Source organism: Salvelinus fontinalis, chromosome 3 (assembly GCF_029448725.1).
Source record: "Salvelinus fontinalis isolate EN_2023a chromosome 3, ASM2944872v1, whole genome shotgun sequence".
Classification (NCBI taxonomy): domain Eukaryota; kingdom Metazoa; phylum Chordata; class Actinopteri; order Salmoniformes; family Salmonidae; genus Salvelinus; species Salvelinus fontinalis.
The window spans coordinates 65,658,125-65,681,254 of record NC_074667.1 but is presented as its reverse complement, the minus strand read 5'-3'; the positions used below and the strand labels follow the sequence as shown (position 1 = coordinate 65,681,254).

The 23,130-nt window shown below is 51.9% G+C and overlaps 1 protein-coding gene across 5 annotated transcripts in view; it reads left to right on the top strand.

The window, feature by feature from the left end:
- LOC129851348 (sarcolemmal membrane-associated protein-like) overlaps positions 1-23,130 on the top strand; it is a 199,886-nt gene that overhangs the window by 165,351 nt on the left and 11,405 nt on the right. For all 5 annotated transcript variants that reach the window (XM_055917818.1, XM_055917817.1, XM_055917821.1 and 2 more), the window contains 2 exons: positions 6,701-6,872; positions 14,561-14,695. In XM_055917818.1, coding sequence (XP_055773793.1) covers positions 6,701-6,872; positions 14,561-14,695 — 307 coding nt within the window. The remainder of the gene's footprint in view (positions 1-6,700; positions 6,873-14,560; positions 14,696-23,130) is intronic.

The following is a 23,130-nucleotide window of genomic DNA, read 5'->3' as shown; positions in this document are numbered from 1 at the left end:
GTAGAGGTGGCTGGACTAGCAGGTAGTAACTGTGTTGGGTAGAGGTGGCTGGGCTAGCAGGTAGTAACTGTGTGGGGTAGAGGTGGCTGGACTAGCAGGTAGTAACTGTGTGGGGTAGAGGTGGCTGGACTAGTGGTAGTAACTGTCTGGGTGTGGGGTAGAGGTGGCTGGGCTAGCAGGTAGTAACTGTCTGGGTGTGGGGTAGAGGTGGCTGGACTAGCAGGTAGTAACTGTCTGGGTGTGGGGTAGAGGTGGCTGGACTAGCAGGTAGTAACTGTCTGGGTGTGGGGTAGAGGTGGCTGGGCTAGCAGGTAGTAACTGTCTGGGTGTGGGGTAGAGGTGGCTGGGCTAGCAGGTAGTAACTGTCTGGGTGTGGGGTAGAGGTGGCTGGACTAGCAGGTAGTAACTGTGTGGGGTAGAGGTGGCTGGACTAGTGGTAGTAACTGTCTGGGTGTGGGGTAGAGGTGGCTGGACTAGTGGTAGTAACTGTCTGGGTGTGGGGTAGAGGTGGCTGGACTAGTGGTAGTAACTGTCTGGGTGTGGGGTAGAGGTGGCTGGACTAGTGGTAGTAACTGTCTGGGTGTGGGGTAGAGGTGGCTGGACTAGTGGTAGTAACTGTCTGGGTGTGGGGTAGAGGTGGCTGGACTAGCAGGTAGTAACTGTCTGGGTGTGGGGTAGAGGTGGCTGGACTAGTGGTAGTAACTGTCTGGGTGTGGGGTAGAGGTGGCTGGACTAGTGGTAGTATCTGTCTGGGTGTGGGGTAGAGGTGGCTGGACTAGCAGGTAGTAACTGTCTGGGTGTGGGGTAGAGGTGGCTGGACTAGCAGGTAGTAACTGTCTGGGTGTGGGGTAGAGGTGGCTGGGCTAGCAGGTAGTAACTGTCTGGGTGTGGGGTAGAGGTGGCTGGACTAGCAGGTAGTAACTGTCTGGGTGTGGGGTAGAGGTGGCTGGACTAGCAGGTAGTAACTGTCTGGGTGTGGGGTAGAGGTGGCTGGACTAGCAGGTAGTACCTGTCTGGGGTAGAGGTGGCTGGGCTAGCAGGTAGTAACTGTGTGGGGTAGAGGTGGCTGGGCTAGCAGGTAGTAACTGTCTGGGTGTGGGGTAGAGGTGGCTGGACTAGCAGGTAGTAACTGTGTGGGGTAGAGGTGGCTGGACTAGCAGGTAGTAACTGTGTGGGGTAGAGGTGGCTGGGCTAGCAGGTAGTAACTGTCTGGGTGTGGGGTAGAGGTGGCTGGACTAGCAGGTAGTAACTGTGTGGGGTAGAGGTGGCTGGACTAGCAGGTAGTAATTGTGTGGGGTAGAGGTGGCTGGGCTAGCAGGTAGTAACTGTGTGGGGTAGAGGATGCTGGACTAGCAGGTAGTAACTGTGTGGGGTAGAGGTGGCTGGACTAGTGGTAGTAACTGTCTGGGTGTGGGGTAGAGGTGGCTGGGCTAGCAGGTAGTAACTGTCTGGGTGTGGGGTAGAGGTGGCTGGACTAGCAGGTAGTAACTGTCTGGGTGTGGGGTAGAGGTGGCTGGACTAGCAGGTAGTAACTGTCTGGGTGTGGGGTAGAGGTGGCTGGGCTAGCAGGTAGTAACTGTCTGGGTGTGGGGTAGAGGTGGCTGGGCTAGCAGGTAGTAACTGTCTGGGTGTAGGGTAGAGGTGGCTGGACTAGCAGGTAGTAACTGTGTGGGGTAGAGGTGGCTGGACTAGTGGTAGTAACTGTCTGGGTGTGGGGTAGAGGTGGCTGGACTAGTGGTAGTAACTGTCTGGGTGTGGGGTAGAGGTGGCTGGACTAGTGGTAGTAACTGTCTGGGTGTGGGGTAGAGGTGGCTGGACTAGTGGTAGTAACTGTCTGGGTGTGGGGTAGAGGTGGCTGGACTAGTGGTAGTAACTGTCTGGGTGTGGGGTAGAGATGGCTGGACTAGCAGGTAGTAACTGTCTGGGTGTGGGGTAGAAGTGGCTGGGCTAGCAGGTAGTAACTGTCTGGGTGTGGGGTAGAGGTGGCTGGACTAGCAGGTAGTAACTGTCTGGGTGTGGGGTAGAGGTGGCTGGACTAGCAGGTAGTAACTGTCTGGGTGTGGGGTAGAGGTGGCTGGACTAGTGGTAGTAACTGTCTGGGTGTGGGGTAGAGGTGGCTGGACTAGCAGGTAGTACCTGTCTGGGGTAGAGGTGGCTGGGCTAGCAGGTAGTAACTGTGTGGGGTAGAGGTGGCTGGGCTAGCAGGTAGTAACTGTCTGGGTGTGGGGTAGAGGTGGCTGGACTAGCAGGTAGTAACTGTGTGGGGTAGAGGTGGCTGGACTAGCAGGTAGTAACTGTGTGGGGTAGAGGTGGCTGGGCTAGCAGGTAGTAACTGTCTGGGTGTGGGGTAGAGGTGGCTGGACTAGCAGGTAGTAACTGTGTGGGGTAGAGGTGGCTGGGCTAGCAGGTAGTACCTGTCTGGGTGTGGGGTAGAGGTGGCTGGACTAGCAGGTAGTAACTGTCTGGGTGTGGGGTAGAGGTGGCTGGACTAGCAGGTAGTAACTGTCTGGGTGTGGGGTAGAGGTGGCTGGACTAGTGGTAGTAACTGTCTGGGTGTGGGGTAGAGGTGGCTGGACTAGCAGGTAGTAACTGTGTGGGGTAGAGGTGGCTGGGCTAGCAGGTAGTAACTGTGTGGGGTAGAGGTGGCTGGACTAGCAGGTAGTAACTGTCTGGGTGTGGGGTAGAGGTGGCTGGACTAGTGATAGTAACTGTCTGGGTGTGGGGTAGAGGTGGCTGGACTAGTGGTAGTTACTGTCTGGGTGTGGGGTAGAGGTTGCTGGACTAGTGGTAGTAACTGTCTGGGTGTGGGGTAGAGGTGGCTGGACTAGTGGTAGTAACTGTCTGGGTGTGGGGTAGAGGTGGCTGGGCTAGCAGGTAGTAACTGTCTGGGTGTGGGGTAGAGGTGGCTGGACTAGTGGTAGTAACTGTGTGGGGTAGAGGTGGCTGGACTAGTGGTAGTAACTGTGTGGGGTAGAGGTGGCTAGACTAGCAGGTAGTAACTGTCTGGGTGTGGGGTAGAGGTGGCTGGACTAGCAGGTAGTAACTGTCTGGGTGTGGGGTAGAGGTGGCTGGGCTAGCAGGTAGTAACTGTCTGGGTGTGGGGTAGAGGTGGCTGGACTAGTGGTAGTAACTGTGTGGGGTAGAGGTTGCTGGACTAGTGGTAGTAACTGTGTGGGGTAGAGGTGGCTGGACTAGTGGTAGTAACTGTGTGGGGTAGAGGTGGCTGGACTAGCAGGTAGTAACTGTCTGGGTGTGGGGTAGAGGTGGCTGGACTAGCAGGTAGTAACTGTCTGGGTGTGGGGTAGAGGTGGCTGGACTAGTGGTAGTAACTGTCTGGGTGTGGGGTAGAGGTGGCTGCACTAGCAGGTAGTAACTGTGTGGGGTAGAGGTGGCTGGACTAGCAGGTAGTAACTGTGTGGGGTAGAGGTGGCTGGACTAGCAGGTAGTAACTGTGTGGGGTAGAGGTGGCTGGACTAGCAGGTAGTAACTGTCTGGGTGTGGGGTAGAGGTGGCTGGACTAGCAGGTAGTAACTGTGTGGGGTAGAGGTGGCTGGGCTAGCAGGTAGTAACTGTGTGGGGTAGAGGTGGCTGGACTAGCAGGTAGTAACTGTCTGGGTGTGGGGTAGATGTGGCTGGACTAGCAGGTAGTAACTGTGTGGGGTAGAGGTGGCTGGACTAGCAGGTAGTAACTGTGGGGTAGAGGTGGCTGGGCTAGCAGGTAGTAACTGTGTGGGGTAGAGGTGGCTGGACTAGCAGGTAGTAACTGTGTGGGGTAGAGGTGGCTGGACTAGTGGTAGTAACTGTCTGGGTGTGGGGTAGAGGTGGCTGGGCTAGCAGGTAGTAACTGTCTGGGTGTGGGGTAGAGGTGGCTGGACTAGCAGGTAGTAACTGTCTGGGTGTGGGGTAGAGGTGGCTGGACTAGCAGGTAGTAACTGTCTGGGTGTGGGGTAGAGGTGGCTGGGCTAGCAGGTAGTAACTGTCTGGGTGTGGGGTAGAGGTGGCTGGGCTAGCAGGTAGTAACTGTCTGGGTGTGGGGTAGAGGTGGCTGGACTAGCAGGTAGTAACTGTGTGGGGTAGAGGTGGCTGGACTAGTGGTAGTAACTGTCTGGGTGTGGGGTAGAGGTGGCTGGACTAGTGGTAGTAACTGTCTGGGTGTGGGGTAGAGGTGGCTGGACTAGTGGTAGTAACTGTCTGGGTGTGGGGTAGAGGTGGCTGGACTAGTGGTAGTAACTGTCTGGGTGTGGGGTAGAGGTGGCTGGACTAGTGGTAGTAACTGTCTGGGTGTGGGGTAGAGGTGGCTGGACTAGCAGGTAGTAACTGTCTGGGTGTGGGGTAGAGGTGGCTGGACTAGCAGGTAGTAACTGTCTGGGTGTGGGGTAGAGGTGGCTGGACTAGTGGTAGTAACTGTCTGGGTGTGGGGTAGAGGTGGCTGGACTAGCAGGTAGTACCTGTCTGGGGTAGAGGTGGCTGGGCTAGCAGGTAGTAACTGTGTGGGGTAGAGGTGGCTGGGCTAGCAGGTAGTAACTGTCTGGGTGTGGGGTAGAGGTGGCTGGACTAGCAGGTAGTAACTGTGTGGGGTAGAGGTGGCTGGACTAGCAGGTAGTAACTGTGTGGGGTAGAGGTGGCTGGGCTAGCAGGTAGTACCTGTCTGGGTGTGGGGTAGAGGTGGCTGGACTAGCAGGTAGTAACTGTCTGGGTGTGGGGTAGAGGTGGCTGGACTAGCAGGTAGTAACTGTCTGGGTGTGGGGTAGAGGTGGCTGGACTAGCAGGTAGTAACTGTCTGGGTGTGGGGTAGAGGTGGCTGGACTAGTGGTAGTAACTGTCTGGGTGTGGGGTAGAGGTGGCTGGACTAGTGGTAGTAACTGTCTGGGTGTGGGGTAGAGGTGGCTGGACTAGTGGTAGTAACTGTCTGGGTGTGGGGTAGAGGTGGCTGGACTAGCAGGTAGTAACTGTGTGGGGTAGAGGTGGCTGGACTAGCAGGTAGTAACTGTCTGGGTGTGGGGTAGAGGTGGCTGGACTAGCAGGTAGTAACTGTGTGGGGTAGAGGTGGCTGGACTAGCAGGTAGTAACTGTGTGGGGTAGAGGTGGCTGGACTAGCAGGTAGTAACTGTGTGGGGTAGAGGTGGCTGGGCTAGCAGGTAGTAACTGTGTGGGTGTGGGGTAGAGGTGGCTGGACTAGCAGGTAGTAACTGTGTGGGGTAGAGGTGGCTGGACTAGCAGGTAGTAACTGTGTGGGGTAGAGGTGGCTGGGCTAGCAGGTAGTAACTGTCTGGGTGTGGGGTAGAGGTGGCTGGACTAGCAGGTAGTAACTGTGTGGGGTAGAGGTGGCTGGACTAGCAGGTAGTAACTGTGTGGGGTAGAGGTGGCTGGGCTAGCAGGTAGTAACTGTCTGGGTGTGGGGTAGAGGTGGCTGGACTAGCAGGTAGTAACTGTGTGGGGTAGAGGTGGCTGGACTAGCAGGTAGTAACTGTGTGGGGTAGAGGTGGCTGGACTAGCAGGTAGTAACTGTGTGGGGTAGAGGTGGCTGGGCTAGCAGGTAGTAACTGTGTGGGGTAGAGGTGGCTGGACTAGCAGGTAGTAACTGTGTGGGGTAGAGGTGGCTGGGCTAGCAGGTAGTAACTGTGTGGGGTAGAGGTGGCTGGGCTAGCAGGTAGTAACTGTCTGGGTGTGGGGTAGAGGTGGCTGGACTAGCAGGTAGTAACTGTGTGGGGTAGAGGTGGCTGGACTAGCAGGTAGTAACTGTGTGGGGTAGAGGTGGCTGGACTAGCAGGTAGTAACTGTGTGGGGTAGAGGTGGCTGGGCTAGCAGGTAGTAACTGTGTGGGGTAGAGGTGGCTGGACTAGTGGTAGTAACTGTCTGGGGTAGAGGTGGCTGGGCTAGCAGGTAGTAACTGTGTGGGGTAGAGGTGGCTGGGCTAGCAGGTAGTAACTGTCTGGGGTAGAGGTGGCTGGACTAGCAGGTAGTAACTGTGTGGGGTAGAGGTGGCTGGGCTAGCAGGTAGTAACTGTGTGGGGTAGAGGTGGCTGGGCTAGCAGGTAGTAACTGTCTGGGGTAGAGGTGGCTGGACTAGCAGGTAGTAACTGTGTGGGGTAGAGGTGGCTGGGCTAGCAGGTAGTAACTGTGTGGGGTAGAGGTGGCTGGGCTAGCAGGTAGTAATTGTGTGGGGTAGAGGTGGCTGGGCTAGCAGGTAGTAACTGTCTGGGGTAGAGGTGGCTGGACTAGCAGGTAGTAACTGTGTGGGGTAGAGGTGGCTGGGCTAGCAGGTAGTAACTGTGTGGGGTAGAGGTGGCTGGGCTAGCAGGTAGTAACTGTCTGGGGTAGAGGTGGCTGGACTAGCAGGTAGTAACTGTGTGGGGTAGAGGTGGCTGGGCTAGCAGGTAGTAACTGTGTGGGGTAGAGGTGGCTGGACTAGCAGGTAGTAACTGTGTGGGTGTGGGGTAGAGGTGGCTGGACTAGCAGGTAGTAACTGTGTGGGGTAGAGGTGGCTGGGCTAGCAGGTAGTAACTGTCCTTTCTCTGATATACAACATTTACAAAGACTTTAGACTTCCGCCCGTGTGCTGACCTTATCCAGACAGGATCTTCTACTGTCCTCGTCTTCCACGGAGCCGACTGCCAGTCAGCAGCAGACTGATGTGTTCAGAAGATCCACTAGACCCTGTTCTGGACATGGTTTTATATGGTCTCTTTGTCCCCCTCAGTTCCAGGAAGCAGACTGCCAGTCTGAGCAGCAGTCTGGAGCGTCTGGAGAAGTCCCGGGGAGAGATGCAGATTAGACTGGGTTCACTACAGGACCAACACCTCCAGGACGCTAACAAGCTGCAGTCACAGCTGGACCAGGCTGCTAGCAGGACACAGAGCCTGCAGAGAGAGGTATTATCATACAGGACACACACAGCTGGACCAGGCTGCTAGCAGGACACAGAGAGAGGTATTATCATACAGGACACACACAGCTGGACCAGGCTGCTAGCAGGACACAGAGAGAGGTATTATCATACAGGACACACACAGCTGGACCAGGCTGCTAGCAGGACACAGAGAGAGGTATTATCAGACAGTACACACACAGCTGGACCAGGCTGCTAGCAGGACACAGAGAGAGGTATTATCATACAGGACACACACAGCTGGACCAGGCTGCTAGCAGGACACAGAGAGAGGTATTATCATACAGGACACACACAGCTGGACCAGGCTGCTAGCAGGACACAGAGAGAGGTATTATCATACAGGACACACACAGCTGGACCAGGCTGCTAGCAGGACACACAGCTGGACCAGGCTGCTAGCAGGACACAGAGAGAGGTATTATCATACAGGACACACACAGCTGGACCAGGCTGCTAGCAGGACACAGAGAGAGGTATTATCATACAGGACACACACAGCTGGACCAGGCTGCTAGCAGGACACAGAGAGAGGTATTATCATACAGGACACACACAGCTGGACCAGGCTGCTAGCAGGACACAGAGAGAGGTATTATCATACAGGACACACACAGCTGGACCAGGCTGCTAGCAGGACACAGAGAGAGGTATTATCATACAGGACACACACAGCTGGACCAGGCTGCTAGCAGGACACACAGCTGGACCAGGCTGCTAGCAGGACACAGAGAGAGGTATTATCATACAGGACACACACAGCTGGACCAGGCTGCTAGCAGGACACAGAGAGAGGTATTATCATACAGGACACACACAGCTGGACCAGGCTGCTAGCAGGACACACAGCTGGACCAGGCTGCTAGCAGGACACAGAGAGAGGTATTATCATACAGGACACACACAGCTGGACCAGGCTGCTAGCAGGACACAGAGAGAGGTATTATCATACAGGACACACACAGCTGGACCAGGCTGCTAGCAGGACACACAGCTGGACCAGGCTGCTAGCAGGACACAGAGAGAGGTATTATCAGACAGTACACACACAGCTGGACCAGGCTGCTAGCAGGACACAGAGAGAGGTATTATCATACAGGACACACACAGCTGGACCAGGCTGCTAGCAGGACACAGAGAGAGGTATTATCATACAGGACACACACAGCTGGACCAGGCTGCTAGCAGGACACAGAGAGAGGTATTATCATACAGGACACACACAGCTGGACCAGGCTGCTAGCAGGACACAGAGAGAGGTATTATCATACAGGACACACACAGCTGGACCAGGCTGCTAGCAGGACACAGAGAGAGGTATTATCATACAGGACACACACAGCTGGACCAGGCTGCTAGCAGGACACAGAGAGAGGTATTATCATACAGGACACACACAGCTGGACCAGGCTGCTAGCAGGACACAGAGAGAGGTATTATCATACAGGACACACACAGCTGGACCAGGCTGCTAGCAGGACACAGAGAGAGGTATTATCATACAGTACACACACAGCTGGACCAGGCTGCTAGCAGGACACAGAGAGAGGTATTATCATACAGGACACACACAGCTGGACCAGGCTGCTAGCAGGACACAGAGAGAGGTATTAGCAGACAGTACACACACAGCTGGACCAGGCTGCTAGCAGGACACAGAGAGAGGTATTATCATACAGGACACACACAGCTGGACCAGGCTGCTAGCAGGACACAGAGAGAGGTATTATCATACAGGACACACACAGCTGGACCAGGCTGCTAGCAGGACACAGAGAGAGGTATTATCATACAGGACACACACAGCTGGACCAGGCTGCTAGCAGGACACAGAGAGAGGTATTATCATACAGGACACACACAGCTGGACCAGGCTGCTAGCAGGACACAGAGCCTGCAGAGAGAGGTATTATCATACAGGACACACACAGCTGGACCAGGCTGCTAGCAGGACACAGAGAGAGGTATTATCATACAGGACACACACAGCTGGACCAGGCTGCTAGCAGGACACACAGCTGGACCAGGCTGCTAGCAGGACACACAGCTGGACCAGGCTGCTAGCAGGACACAGAGAGAGGTATTATCATACAGGACACACACAGCTGGACCAGGCTGCTAGCAGGACACACAGCTGGACCAGGCTGCTAGCAGGACACAGAGAGAGGTATTATCATACAGGACACACACAGCTGGACCAGGCTGCTAGCAGGACACAGAGAGAGGTATTATCATACAGGACACACACAGCTGGACCAGGCTGCTAGCAGGACACAGAGAGAGGTATTATCATACAGGACACACACAGCTGGACCAGGCTGCTAGCAGGACACAGAGCCTGCAGAGAGAGGTATTATCATACAGGACACACACAGCTGGACCAGGCTGCTAGCAGGACACAGAGAGAGGTATTATCATACAGGACACACACAGCTGGACCAGGCTGCTAGCAGGACACACAGCTGGACCAGGCTGCTAGCAGGACACAGAGAGAGGTATTATCATACAGGACACACACAGCTGGACCAGGCTGCTAGCAGGACACACAGCTGGACCAGGCTGCTAGCAGGACACACAGCTGGACCAGGCTGCTAGCAGGACACAGAGAGAGGTATTATCATACAGGACACACACAGCTGGACCAGGCTGCTAGCAGGACACACAGCTGGACCAGGCTGCTAGCAGGACACAGAGAGAGGTATTATCATACAGGACACACACAGCTGGACCAGGCTGCTAGCAGGACACAGAGAGAGGTATTATCATACAGGACACACACAGCTGGACCAGGCTGCTAGCAGGACACAGGGAAAGGTATTATCATACAGGACACACACAGCTGGACCAGGCTGCTAGCAGGACACAGAGAAAGGTATTATCATACAGGACACACACAGCTGGACCAGGCTGCTAGCAGGACACAGAGAGAGGTATTATCATACAGGACACACACAGCTGGACCAGGCTGCTAGCAGGATACAGAGAGAGGTATTATCATACAGTACACACACAGCTGGACCAGGCTGCTAGCAGGATACAGAGAGAGGTATTATCATACAGTACACACACAGCTGGACCAGGCTGCTAGCAGGACACAGAGAGAGGTATTATCATACAGTACACACACAGCTGGACCAGGCTGCTAGCAGGACACAGAGAGAGGTATTATCATACAGGACACACACAGCTGGACCAGGCTGCTAGCAGGACACAGAGAGAGGTATTATCATACAGTACACACACAGCTGGACCAGGCTGCTAGCAGGACACAGAGAGAGGTATTATCATACAGGACACACACAGCTGGACCAGGCTGCTAGCAGGACACAGAGAGAGGTATTATCATACAGGACACACACAGCTGGACCAGGCTGCTAGCAGGATACAGAGAGAGGTATTATCATACAGGACACACACAGCTGGACCAGGCTGCTAGCAGGATACAGAGAGAGGTATTATCATACAGGACACACACAGCTGGACCAGGCTGCTAGCAGGACACAGAGCCTGCAGAGAGAGGTATTATCATACAGGACACACACAGCTGGACCAGGCTGCTAGCAGGACACAGAGAGAGGTATTATCATACAGTACACACACAGCTGGACCAGGCTGCTAGCAGGACACAGAGAGAGGTATTATCATACAGTACACACACAGCTGGACCAGGCTGCTAGCAGGACACAGAGAGAGGTATTATCATACAGGACACACACAGCTGGACCAGGCTGCTAGCAGGACACAGAGAGAGGTATTATCATACAGGACACACACAGCTGGACCAGGCTGCTAGCAGGACACAGAGAGAGGTATTATCATACAGGACACACACAGCTGGACCAGGCTGCTAGCAGGACACAGAGAGAGGTATTATCATACAGTACACACACAGCTGGACCAGGCTGCTAGCAGGACACAGAGAGAGGTATTATCATACAGGACACACACAGCTGGACCAGGCTGCTAGCAGGACACAGAGAGAGGTATTATCATACAGGACACACACAGCTGGACCAGGCTGCTAGCAGGACACACAGCTGGACCAGGCTGCTAGCAGGACACAGAGAGAGGTATTATCAGACAGTACACACACAGCTGGACCAGGCTGCTAGCAGGACACAGAGAGAGGTATTATCATACAGGACACACACAGCTGGACCAGGCTGCTAGCAGGACACAGAGAGAGGTATTAGCAGACAGTACACACACAGCTGGACCAGGCTGCTAGCAGGACACAGAGAGAGGTATTATCATACAGGACACACACAGCTGGACCAGGCTGCTAGCAGGACACAGAGAGAGGTATTAGCAGACAGTACACACACAGCTGGACCAGGCTGCTAGCAGGACACAGAGAGAGGTATTATCATACAGGACACACACAGCTGGACCAGGCTGCTAGCAGGACACAGAGAGAGGTATTATCATACAGGACACACACAGCTGGACCAGGCTGCTAGCAGGACACAGAGAGAGGTATTATCATACAGTACACACACAGCTGGACCAGGCTGCTAGCAGGACACAGAGAGAGGTATTATCATACAGTACACACACAGCTGGACCAGGCTGCTAGCAGGACACAGAGAGAGGTATTATCATACAGTACACACACAGCTGGACCAGGCTGCTAGCAGGACACAGAGAGAGGTATTATCATACAGGACACACACAGCTGGACCAGGCTGCTAGCAGGACACAGAGAGAGGTATTATCATACAGGACACACACAGCTGGACCAGGCTGCTAGCAGGACACAGAGAGAGGTATTATCATACAGGACACACACAGCTGGACCAGGCTGCTAGCAGGACACAGAGAGAGGTATTATCATACAGTACACACACAGCTGGACCAGGCTGCTAGCAGGACACAGAGAGAGGTATTATCATACAGGACACACACAGCTGGACCAGGCTGCTAGCAGGACACAGAGAGAGGTATTATCATACAGGACACACACAGCTGGACCAGGCTGCTAGCAGGACACACAGCTGGACCAGGCTGCTAGCAGGACACAGAGAGAGGTATTATCAGACAGTACACACACAGCTGGACCAGGCTGCTAGCAGGACACAGAGAGAGGTATTATCATACAGGACACACACAGCTGGACCAGGCTGCTAGCAGGACACAGAGAGAGGTATTAGCAGACAGTACACACACAGCTGGACCAGGCTGCTAGCAGGACACAGAGAGCGGTATTATCATACAGGACACACACAGCTGGACCAGGCTGCTAGCAGGACACAGAGAGAGGTATTAGCAGACAGTACACACACAGCTGGACCAGGCTGCTAGCAGGACACAGAGAGAGGTATTATCATACAGGACACACACAGCTGGACCAGGCTGCTAGCAGGACACAGAGAGAGGTATTATCATACAGGACACACACAGCTGGACCAGGCTGCTAGCAGGACACAGAGAGAGGTATTAGCAGACAGTACACACACAGCTGGACCAGGCTGCTAGCAGGACACAGAGAGAGGTATTATCATACAGTACACACACAGCTGGACCAGGCTGCTAGCAGGACACAGAGAGAGGTATTATCATACAGGACACACACAGCTGGACCAGGCTGCTAGCAGGACACAGAGAGAGGTATTAGCAGACAGTACACACACAGCTGGACCAGGCTGCTAGCAGGACACAGAGAGAGGTATTATCATACAGGACACACACAGCTGGACCAGGCTGCTAGCAGGACACACAGCTGGACCAGGCTGCTAGCAGGACACAGAGAGAGGTATTATCATACAGTACACACACAGCTGGACCAGGCTGCTAGCAGGACACAGAGAGAGGTATTATCATACAGGACACACACAGCTGGACCAGGCTGCTAGCAGGACACACAGCTGGACCAGGCTGCTAGCAGGACACAGAGAGAGGTATTATCATACAGGACACACACAGCTGGACCAGGCTGCTAGCAGGACACAGAGAGAGGTATTATCATACAGGACACACACAGCTGGACCAGGCTGCTAGCAGGACACAGAGAGGTATTAGCAGACAGTACACACACAGCTGGACCAGGCTGCTAGCAGGACACAGAGAGAGGTATTATCATACAGGACACACACAGCTGGACCAGGCTGCTAGCAGGATACAGAGAGAGGTATTATCATACAGTACACACACAGCTGGACCAGGCTGCTAGCAGGACACAGAGAGGTATTAGCAGACAGTACACACACAGCTGGACCAGGCTGCTAGCAGGACACAGAGAGAGGTATTATCATACAGTACACACACAGCTGGACCAGGCTGCTAGCAGGACACAGAGAGAGGTATTATCATACAGTACACACACAGCTGGACCAGGCTGCTAGCAGGACACAGAGAGAGGTATTATCATACAGTACACACACAGCTGGACCAGGCTGCTAGCAGGACACAGAGAGAGGTATTATCATACAGGACACACACAGCTGGACCAGGCTGCTAGCAGGACACAGAGAGAGGTATTATCATACAGGACACACACAGCTGGACCAGGCTGCTAGCAGGACACTTAGCCTGCAGAGAGAGGTATGGTACAAACACGTGTCTGATGCTTTCTGTTGCTTCTCTCTCTCTCCCACCCTTCTCTCTCTCTCTCTCCCACCCTTCTCTCTCTCTCCCACCCTTCTCTCTCTCTCTCCCACCCTTCTCTCTCTCTCCCACCCTTCTCTCTCTCTCCCACCCTTCTCTCTCTCTCCCACCCTTCTCTCTCTCTCTCTCCCACCCTTCTCTCTCTCTCTCTCCCACCCTTCTCTCTCTCTCCCACCCTTCTCTCTCTCTCCCCCCTTCTCTCTCTCTCCCCCCTTCTCTCTCTCTCCCACCCTTCTCTCTCTCTCCCACCCTTCTCTCTCTCTCCCACCCTTCTCTCTCTCTCTCCCACCCTTCTCTCTCTCTCTCCCACCCTTCTCTCTCTCCCACCCTTCTCTCTCTCTCCCACCCTTCTCTCTTTCTCCCACCCTTCTCTCTCTCTCTCCCACCCTTCTCTCTCTCTCTCCCACCCTTCTCTCTCTCTCTCCCACCCTTCTCTCTCTCTCTCCCACCCTTCTCTCTCTCTCTCCCACCCTTCTCTCTCTCTCTCCCACCCTTCTCTCTCTCTCTCCCACCCTTCTCTCTCTCTCTCCCACCCTTCTCTCTCTCTCTCCCACCCTTCTCTCTCTCTCCCACCCTTCTCTCTCTCTCTCCCACCCTTCTCTCTCTCTCCCACCCTTCTCTCTCTCTCTCCCACCCTTCTCTCTCTCTCTCCCACCCTTCTCTCTCTCTCCCACCCTTCTCTCTCTCTCTCCCACCCTTCTCTCTCTCTCTCCCACCCTTCTCTCTCTCTCTCCCACCCTTCTCTCTCTCTCTCCCACCCTTCTCTCTCTCTCTCTACCTCTCTCTCCCACCCTTCTCTCCCACCCTTCTCTCTCTCTCCCACCCTTCTCTCTCTCTCCCACCCTTCTCTCCCACCTTTCTCTCTCTCTCTCCCACCCTTCTCTCTCTCTCTCCCACCCTTCTCTCTCTCTCTCCCACCCTTCTCTCTCTCTCTCCCACCCTTCTCTCTCTCACTCCCACCCTTCTCTCTCTCTCTCCCACCCTTCTCTCTCCCTCTCTACCTCTCTCTCCCACTCTTCTCTCCCACCCTTCTCTCTCTCTCCCACCCTTCTCTCTCTCCCCCCACAGTATGAGGACACTCAGAACATGCTGTGTGATCTGAGGCAGCGTTATGAGAGGACAGAGCAGGAGAAACGATCCATCAACGAGGAGCTGGAACAGTGTAAAGTTAACCTCAAACTGCTGCAGGACAAGGGCAAGAATGTGAGTAGTGACCGACCCCCCCCCCCCCCCCCCCCCCCCCTGACCCTAAACAGTGGCCACCAATCTCTCTCTTGCCTCTGGTTCAGAGCCTGTACTGGATATGCTACAGGGATCCCACTGGGTGCTCTGGGACAGCTATGTCTGTTATAAGAACCATTTAATGATGCTTCCAATGAAATGTTATTTTTGCAAGACATTTGATTGTGAGTACGTCTTGGACAAGTAAAGGATTGCCTGGAGTCAGAATGTCCCATAGGGCATTTCATTGTAATTTATTTCTATCAGTCAATCACACATACTTTTATGAGATCTACAAAGGCAGGTGAAAGTAGCTGTCCAGAGTGTTGGGATGCCGAAGACTATATACTACTACTACTACTACTATTTAGAGTTCCCAGCCTGAGGGATGACCAGAATAACAAAATGAATAATGACGAAATATGGTGGAACTGCCTCTAGCCTAGGCTACATCCACCCTAACGGCATAATGAAGAGATATGGTGGAACTGCCTAGGCTACATCCACCCTAACGGCATAATGAAGAGATATGGTGGAACTGCCTAGGCTACATCCACCCTAACGGCATAATGAAGAGATATGGTGGAACTGCCTCTAGCCTAGGCTACATCCACCCTAACGGCATAATGAAGAGATATGGTGGAACTGCCTCTAGCCTAGGCTACATCCACCCTAACGGCATAATGAAGAGATATAGTGGAACTGCCTCTAGCCTAGGCTACATCCATCTTAACGGCATAATGAAGAGATATAGTGGAACTGCCTCTAGCCTAGGCTACATCCACCCTAACGGCATAATGAAGAGATATGGTGGAACTGCCTCTAGCCTAGGCTACATCCACCCTAACGGCATAATGAAGAGATATGGTGGAACTGCCTAGGCTACATCCATCCTAACGGCATAATGAAGAGATATGGTGGAACTGCCTAGACTACATCCACCCTAACGGCATAATGAAGAGATATGGTGGAACTGCCTCTAGCCTAGGCTACATCCACCCTAACGGCATAATGAAGAGATATGGTGGAACTGCCTAGGCTACATCCACCCTAACGGCATAATGATGAGATATGGTGGAACTGCCTCCAGCCTAGGCTACATCCACCCTAACGGCATAATGAAGAGATATGGTGGAACTGCCTAGACTACATCCACCCTAACGGCATAATGAAGATATATGGTGGAACTGCCTCTAGCCTAGGCTACATCCACCCTAACGGCATAATGATGAGATATGGTGGAACTGCCTAGACTACATCCACCCTAACGGCATAATGAAGAGATATGGTGGAACTGCCTCTAGCCTAGGCTACATCCACCCTAACGGCATAATGAAGAGATATGGTGGAACTGCCTAGGCTACATCCACCCTAACGGCATAATGAAGAGATATGGTGGAACTGCCTCTAGCCTAGGCTACATCCACCCTAACGTCATAATGAAGAGATATAGTGGAACTGCCTAGACTACATCCACCCTAACGGCATAATGCAGAGATATAGTGGAACTGCCTCTAGCCTAGGCTACATCCACCCTAACGGCATAATGAAGAGATATAGTGGAACTGCCTAGACTACATCCACCCTAACGTCATAATGAAGAGATATAGTGGAACTGCCTAGACTACATCCACCCTAACGGCATAATGAAGAGATATGGTGGAACTACCTAGGCTACATCCACCCTAACGGCATCATGAAGAGATATGGTGGAACTGCCTAGGCTACATCCACCCTAACGGCATAATGAAGAGATATGGTGGAACTACCTAGGCTACATCCACCCTAACGGCATCATGAAGAGATATGGTGGAACTGCCTAGGCTACATCCACCCTAACGGCATAATGAAGAGATATGGTGGAACTGCCTCTAGCCTAGGCTACATCCACCCTAACGGCATAATGAAGAGATATGGTGGAACTGCCTAGGCTACATCCACCCTAACGGCATAATGAAGAGATATGGTGGAACTGCCTCTAGCCTAGGCTACATCCGCCCTAACGGCATAATGAAGAGATATGGTGGAACTGCCTAGGCTACATCCACCCTAACGGCATCATGAAGAGATATGGTGGAACTGCCTAGGCTACATCCACCCTAACGGCATAATGAAGAGATATGGTGGAACTGCCTAGGCTACATCCACCCTAACGGCATAATGAAGAGATATGGTGGAACTGCCTAGGCTACATCCACCCTAACGGCATCATGAAGAGATATGGTGGAACTGCCTCCAGCCTAGGCTACATCCACCCTAACGGCATAATGAAGAGATATGGTGGAACTGCCTAGACTACATCCACCCTAACGGCATAATGAAGAGATATGGTGGAACTGCCTCTAGCCTAGGCTACATCCACCCTAACGGCATAATGAAGAGATATAGTGGAACTGCCTCTAGCCTAGGCTACATCCACCCTAACGGCATAATGAAGAGATATGGTGGAACTGCCTAGGCTACATCCACCCTAACGGCATAATGAAGAGATATGGTAGAACTGCCTAGGCTACATCCACCCTAACGGCATAATGAAGAGATATGGTGGAACTGCCTCTAGCCTAGGCTACATCCACCCTAACGTCATAATGAAGAGATAGGGTGGATGTAGTCTAGGCAGTTCCACTATAACGGCATAATGCAGAGATATAGTGGAACTGCCTCTAGCCTAGGCTACATCCACCCTAACGGCATAATGAAGAGATATAGTGGAACTGCCTAGACTACATCCACCCTAACGTCATAATGAAGAGATATAGTGGAACTGCCTAGACTACATCCACCCTAACGGCATAATGAAGAGATATGGTGGAACTACCTAGGCTACATCCACCCTAACGGCATCATGAAGAGATATGGTGGAACTGCCTAGGCTACATCCACCCTAACGGCATAATGAAGAGATATGGTGGAACTACCTAGGCTACATCCACCCTAACGGCATCATGAAGAGATATGGTGGAACTGCCTAGGCTACATCCACCCTAACGGCATAATGAAGAGATATGGTGGAACTGCCTCTAGCCTAGGCTACATCCACCCTAACGGCATAATGAAGAGATATGGTGGAACTGCCTAGGCTACATCCACCCTAACGGCATAATGAAGAGATATGGTGGAACTGCCTCTAGCCTAGGCTACATCCACCCTAACGGCATAATGAAGAGATATGGTGGAACTGCCTAGGCTACATCCACCCTAACGGCATCATGAAGAGATATGGTGGGACTGCCTAGGCTACATCCACCCTAACGGCATAATGAAGAGATATGGTGGAACTGCCTAGGCTACATCCACCCTAACGGCATCATGAAGAGATATGGTGGAACTGCCTAGGCTACATCCACCCTAACGGCATCATGAAGAGATATGGTGGAACTGCCTCCAGCCTAGGCTACATCCACCCTAACGGCATAATGAAGAGATATGGTGGAACTGCCTAGACTACATCCACCCTAACGGCATAATGAAGAGATATGGTGGAACTGCCTCTAGCCTAGGCTACATCCACCCTAACGGCATAATGAAGAGATATAGTGGAACTGCCTCTAGCCTAGGCTACATCCACCCTAACGGCATAATGAAGAGATATGGTGGAACTGCCTAGGCTACATCCACCCTAACGGCATAATGAAGAGACATGGTAGAACTGCCTAGGCTACATCCACCCTAACGGCATAATGAAGAGATATGGTGGAACTGCCTAGGCTACATCCACCCTAACGGCATAATGAAGAGATATGGTGGAACTGCCTAGGCTACATCCACCCTAACGGCATAATGAAGAGATATGGTGGAACTGCCTAGGCTACATCCACCCTAACGGCATAATGAAGAGATATGGTGGAACTACCTAGGCTACATCCACCCTAACGGCATAATGAAGAGATATGGTGGAACTGCCTCTAGCCTAGGCTACATCCACCCTAACGGCATAATGAAGAGATATGGTTGAACTGCCTCTAGCCTAGGCTACATCCACCCTAACGGCATAATGAAGAGATATAGTGGAACTGCCTAGGCTACATCCACCCTAACGGCATAATGAAGAGATATGGTGGAACTGCCTCTAGCCTAGGCTACATCCACCCTAACGGCATAATGATGAGATATGGTGGAACTGCCTAGACTACATCCACCCTAACGGCATAATGAAGAGATATGGTGGAACTGCCTAGGCTACATCCACCCTAACGGCTTAATAAATAGATATGGTGGAACTGCCTAGACTACATCCACCCTAACGGCATAATGAAGAGATATGGTGGAACTGCCTCCAGCCTAGGCTACATCCACCCTAACGGCATAATGAAGAGATATGGTGGAACTGCCTAGGCTACATCCACCCTAACGGCATAATGAAGAGATATGGTGGAACTACCTCTAGCCTAGGCTACATCCACCCTAATGGCATAATGAAGAGATATAGTGGAACTGCCTCTAGCCTAGGCTACATCCACCCTAACGGCATAATGAAGAGATATGGCGGAACTGCCTAGGCTACATCCACCCTAACGGCATAATGAAGAGATATGGTGGAACTGCCTAGGCTACATCCACCCTAACGGCATCATGAAGAGATATGGTGGAACTGCCTAGGCTACCTCCACCCTAACGGCATCATGAAGACATATGGTGGAACTGCCTAGGCTACATCCACCCTAACGGCATAATAAAGAGATATGGTGGAACTGCCTAGACTACATCCACCCTAACGGCATAATGAAGAGATATGGTGGAACTACCTCTAGCCTAGGCTACATCCACCCTAATGGCGTAATGAAGAGATATAGTGGAACTGCCTCTAGCCTAGGCTACATCCACCCTAACGGCATAATGAAGAGATATGGTGGAACTGCCTAGGCTACATCCACCCTAACGGCATAATGAAGAGATATGGTGGAACTGCCTCTAGCCTAGGCTACATCCACCCTAACGGCATAATGAAGAGATATGGTGGAACTGCCTCTAGCCTAGGCTACATCCACCCTAATGGCATAATGAAGAGATATGGTGGAACTGCCTAGGCTACATCCACCCTAACGGCATAATAAAGAGATATGGTGGAACTGCCTAGACTACATCCACCCTAACGGCATAATGAAGAGATATGGTGGAACTACCTCTAGCCTAGGCTACATCCACCCTAATGGCGTAATGAAGAGATATAGTGGAACTGCCTCTAGCCTAGGCTACATCCACCCTAACGGCATAATGAAGAGATATGGTGGAACTGCCTAGGCTACATCCACCCTAACGGCATAATGAAGAGATATGGTGGAACTGCCTCTAGCCTAGGCTACATCCACCCTAACGGCATAATGAAGAGATATGGTGGAACTGCCTCTAGCCTAGGCTACATCCACCCTAATGGCATAATGAAGAGATATGGTGGAACTGCCTAGGCTACATCCACCCTAACGGCATAATGAAGAGATATGGTTGAACTGCCTCTAGCCTAGGCTACATCCACCCTAACGGCATAATGAAGAGATATGGTGGAACTGCCTAGGCTACATCCACCCTAACGGCATAATGAAGAGATATGGTGGAACTGCCTAGACTACATCCACCCTAACGGCATAATGAAGAGATATGGTGGAACTGCCTAGACTACATCCACCCTAACGGCATAATGAAGAGATATGGTGGAACTGCCTAGGCTACATCCACCCTAACGGCATAATAAAGAGATATGGTGGAACTGCCTAGACTACATCCACCCTAACGGCATAATGAAGAGATATAGTGGAACTGCCTCTAGCCTAGGCTACATCCACCCTAACAGCATAATGAAGAGATATGGTGGAACTGCCTAGGCTACATCCACCCTAAGGGCATAATGAAGAGATATAGTGGAACTGCCTCTAGCCTAGGCTACATCCACCCTAACGGTATAATGAAGAGATATGGTTGAACTGCCTCTAGCCTAGGCTACATCCACCCTAACGGCATAATGAAGAGATATGGTGGAACTGCCTAGGCTACATCCACCCTAACGGCATAATGAAGAGATATGGTGGAACTGCCTCTAGCCTAGGCTACATCCACCCTAACGGCATAATGATGAGATATGGTGGAACTGCCTAGGCTACATCCACCCTAACGGCATAATGAAGATATATGGTTGAACTGCCTCTAGCCTAGGCTACATCCACCCTAACGGCATAATGAAGAGATATGGTGGAACTGCCTAGACTACATCCACCCTAACGGCATAATGAAGAGATATGGTGGAACTGCCTCTAGCCTAGGCTACATCCACCCTAACGGCATAATGAAGAGATATGGTGGAACTGCCTAGGCTACATCCACCCTAACGGCATAATGAAGAGATATGGTGGAACTACCTAGGCTACATCCACCCTAACGGTATAATGAAGAGATATGGTTGAACTGCCTCTAGCCTAGGCTACATCCTCCCTAACGGTATAATGAAGAGATATGGTTGAACTGCCTAGGCTACATCCACCCTAACGGCATAATGAAGAGATATAGTGGAACTGCCTCTAGCCTAGGCTACATCCACCCTAACGGCATAATAAAGAGATATGGTGGAACTGCCTCTAGCCTAGGCTACATCCACCCTAACGGCATAATGAAGAGATATGGTGGAACTGCCTAGGCTACATCCACCCTAACGGCATAATGAAGAGATATGGTGGAACTGCCTCTAGCCTAGGCTACATCCACCCTAACGGCATAATGAAGAGATATGGTGGAACTGCCTCTAGCCTAGGCTACATCCACCCTAACGGTATAATGAAGAGATATGGTGGAACTACCTAGGCTACATCCACCCTAACGGCATAAGGAAGAGATATGGTGGAACTGCCTAGACTACATCCACCCTAACGGCATAATAAAGAGATATGGTGGAACTGCCTAGACTACATCCACCCTAACGGCATAATGAAGAGATATGGTGGAACTGCCTCCAGCCTAGGCTACATCCACCCTAACGGCATAATGAAGAGATATGGTGGAACTGCCTAGGCTACATCCACCCTAACGGCATAATGAAGAGATATGGTGGAACTACCTCTAGCCTAGACTACATCCACCCTAATGGCGTAATGAAGAGATATAGTGGAACTGCCTCTAGCCTAGGCTACATCCACCCTAACGGCATAATGAAGAGATATGGTGGAACTGCCTAGGCTACATCCACCCTAACGGCATAATGAAGAGATATGGTGGAACTGCCTAGGCTACATCCACCCTAACGGCATAATGAAGAGATATGGTTGAACTGCCTCTAGCCTAGGCTACATCCACCCTAACGGCATAATGAAGAGATATGGTGGAACTGCCTAGGCTACATCCACCCTAACGGCATAATGAAGAGATATGGTGGAACTGCCTAGACTACATCCACCCTAACGGCATAATGAAGAGATATGGTGGAACTGCCTAGGCTACATCCACCCTAACGGCATAATAAAGAGATATGGTGGAACTGCCTAGACTACATCCACCCTAACGGCATAATGAAGAGATATAGTGGAACTGCCTCTAGCCTAGGCTACATCCACCCTAACAGCATAATGAAGAGATATGGTGGAACTGCCTAGGCTACATCCACCCTAAGGGCATAATGAAGAGATATAGTGGAACTGCCTCTAGCCTAGGCTACATCCACCCTAACGGTATAATGAAGAGATATGGTTGAACTGCCTCTAGCCTAGGCTACATCCACCCTAACGGCATAATGAAGAGATATGGTGGAACTGCCTAGGCTACATCCACCCTAACGGCATAATGAAGAGATATGGTGGAACTACCTAGGCTACATCCACCCTAACGGCATAATGAAGAGATATGGTGGAACTGCCTCTAGCCTAGGCTACATCCACCCTAACGGCATAATGATGAGATATGGTGGAACTGCCTAGGCTACATCCACCCTAACGGCATAATGAAGAGATATGGTGGAACTGCCTCTAGCCTAGGCTACATCCACCCTAACGGCATAATGAAGATATATGGTTGAACTGCCTCTAGCCTAGGCTACATCAACCCTAACGGCATAATGAAGAGATATGGTGGAACTGCCTAGACTACATCCACCCTAACGGCATAATGAAGAGATATGGTGGAACTGCCTCTAGCCTAGGCTACATCCACCCTAACGGCATAATGAAGAGATATGGTGGAACTGCCTAGGCTACATCCACCCTAACGGCATAATGAAGAGATATGGTGGAACTACCTCTAGCCTAGGCTACATCCACCCTAACGGCATAATGAAGAGATATGGTGGAACTGCCTAGGCTACATCCACCCTAACGGCATAATGAAGAGATATGGTGGAACTGCCTCTAGCCTAGGCTACATCCACCCTAACGGCATAATGAAGAGATATGGTGGAACTGCCTCTAGCCTAGGCTACATCCACCCTAACGGTATAATGAAGA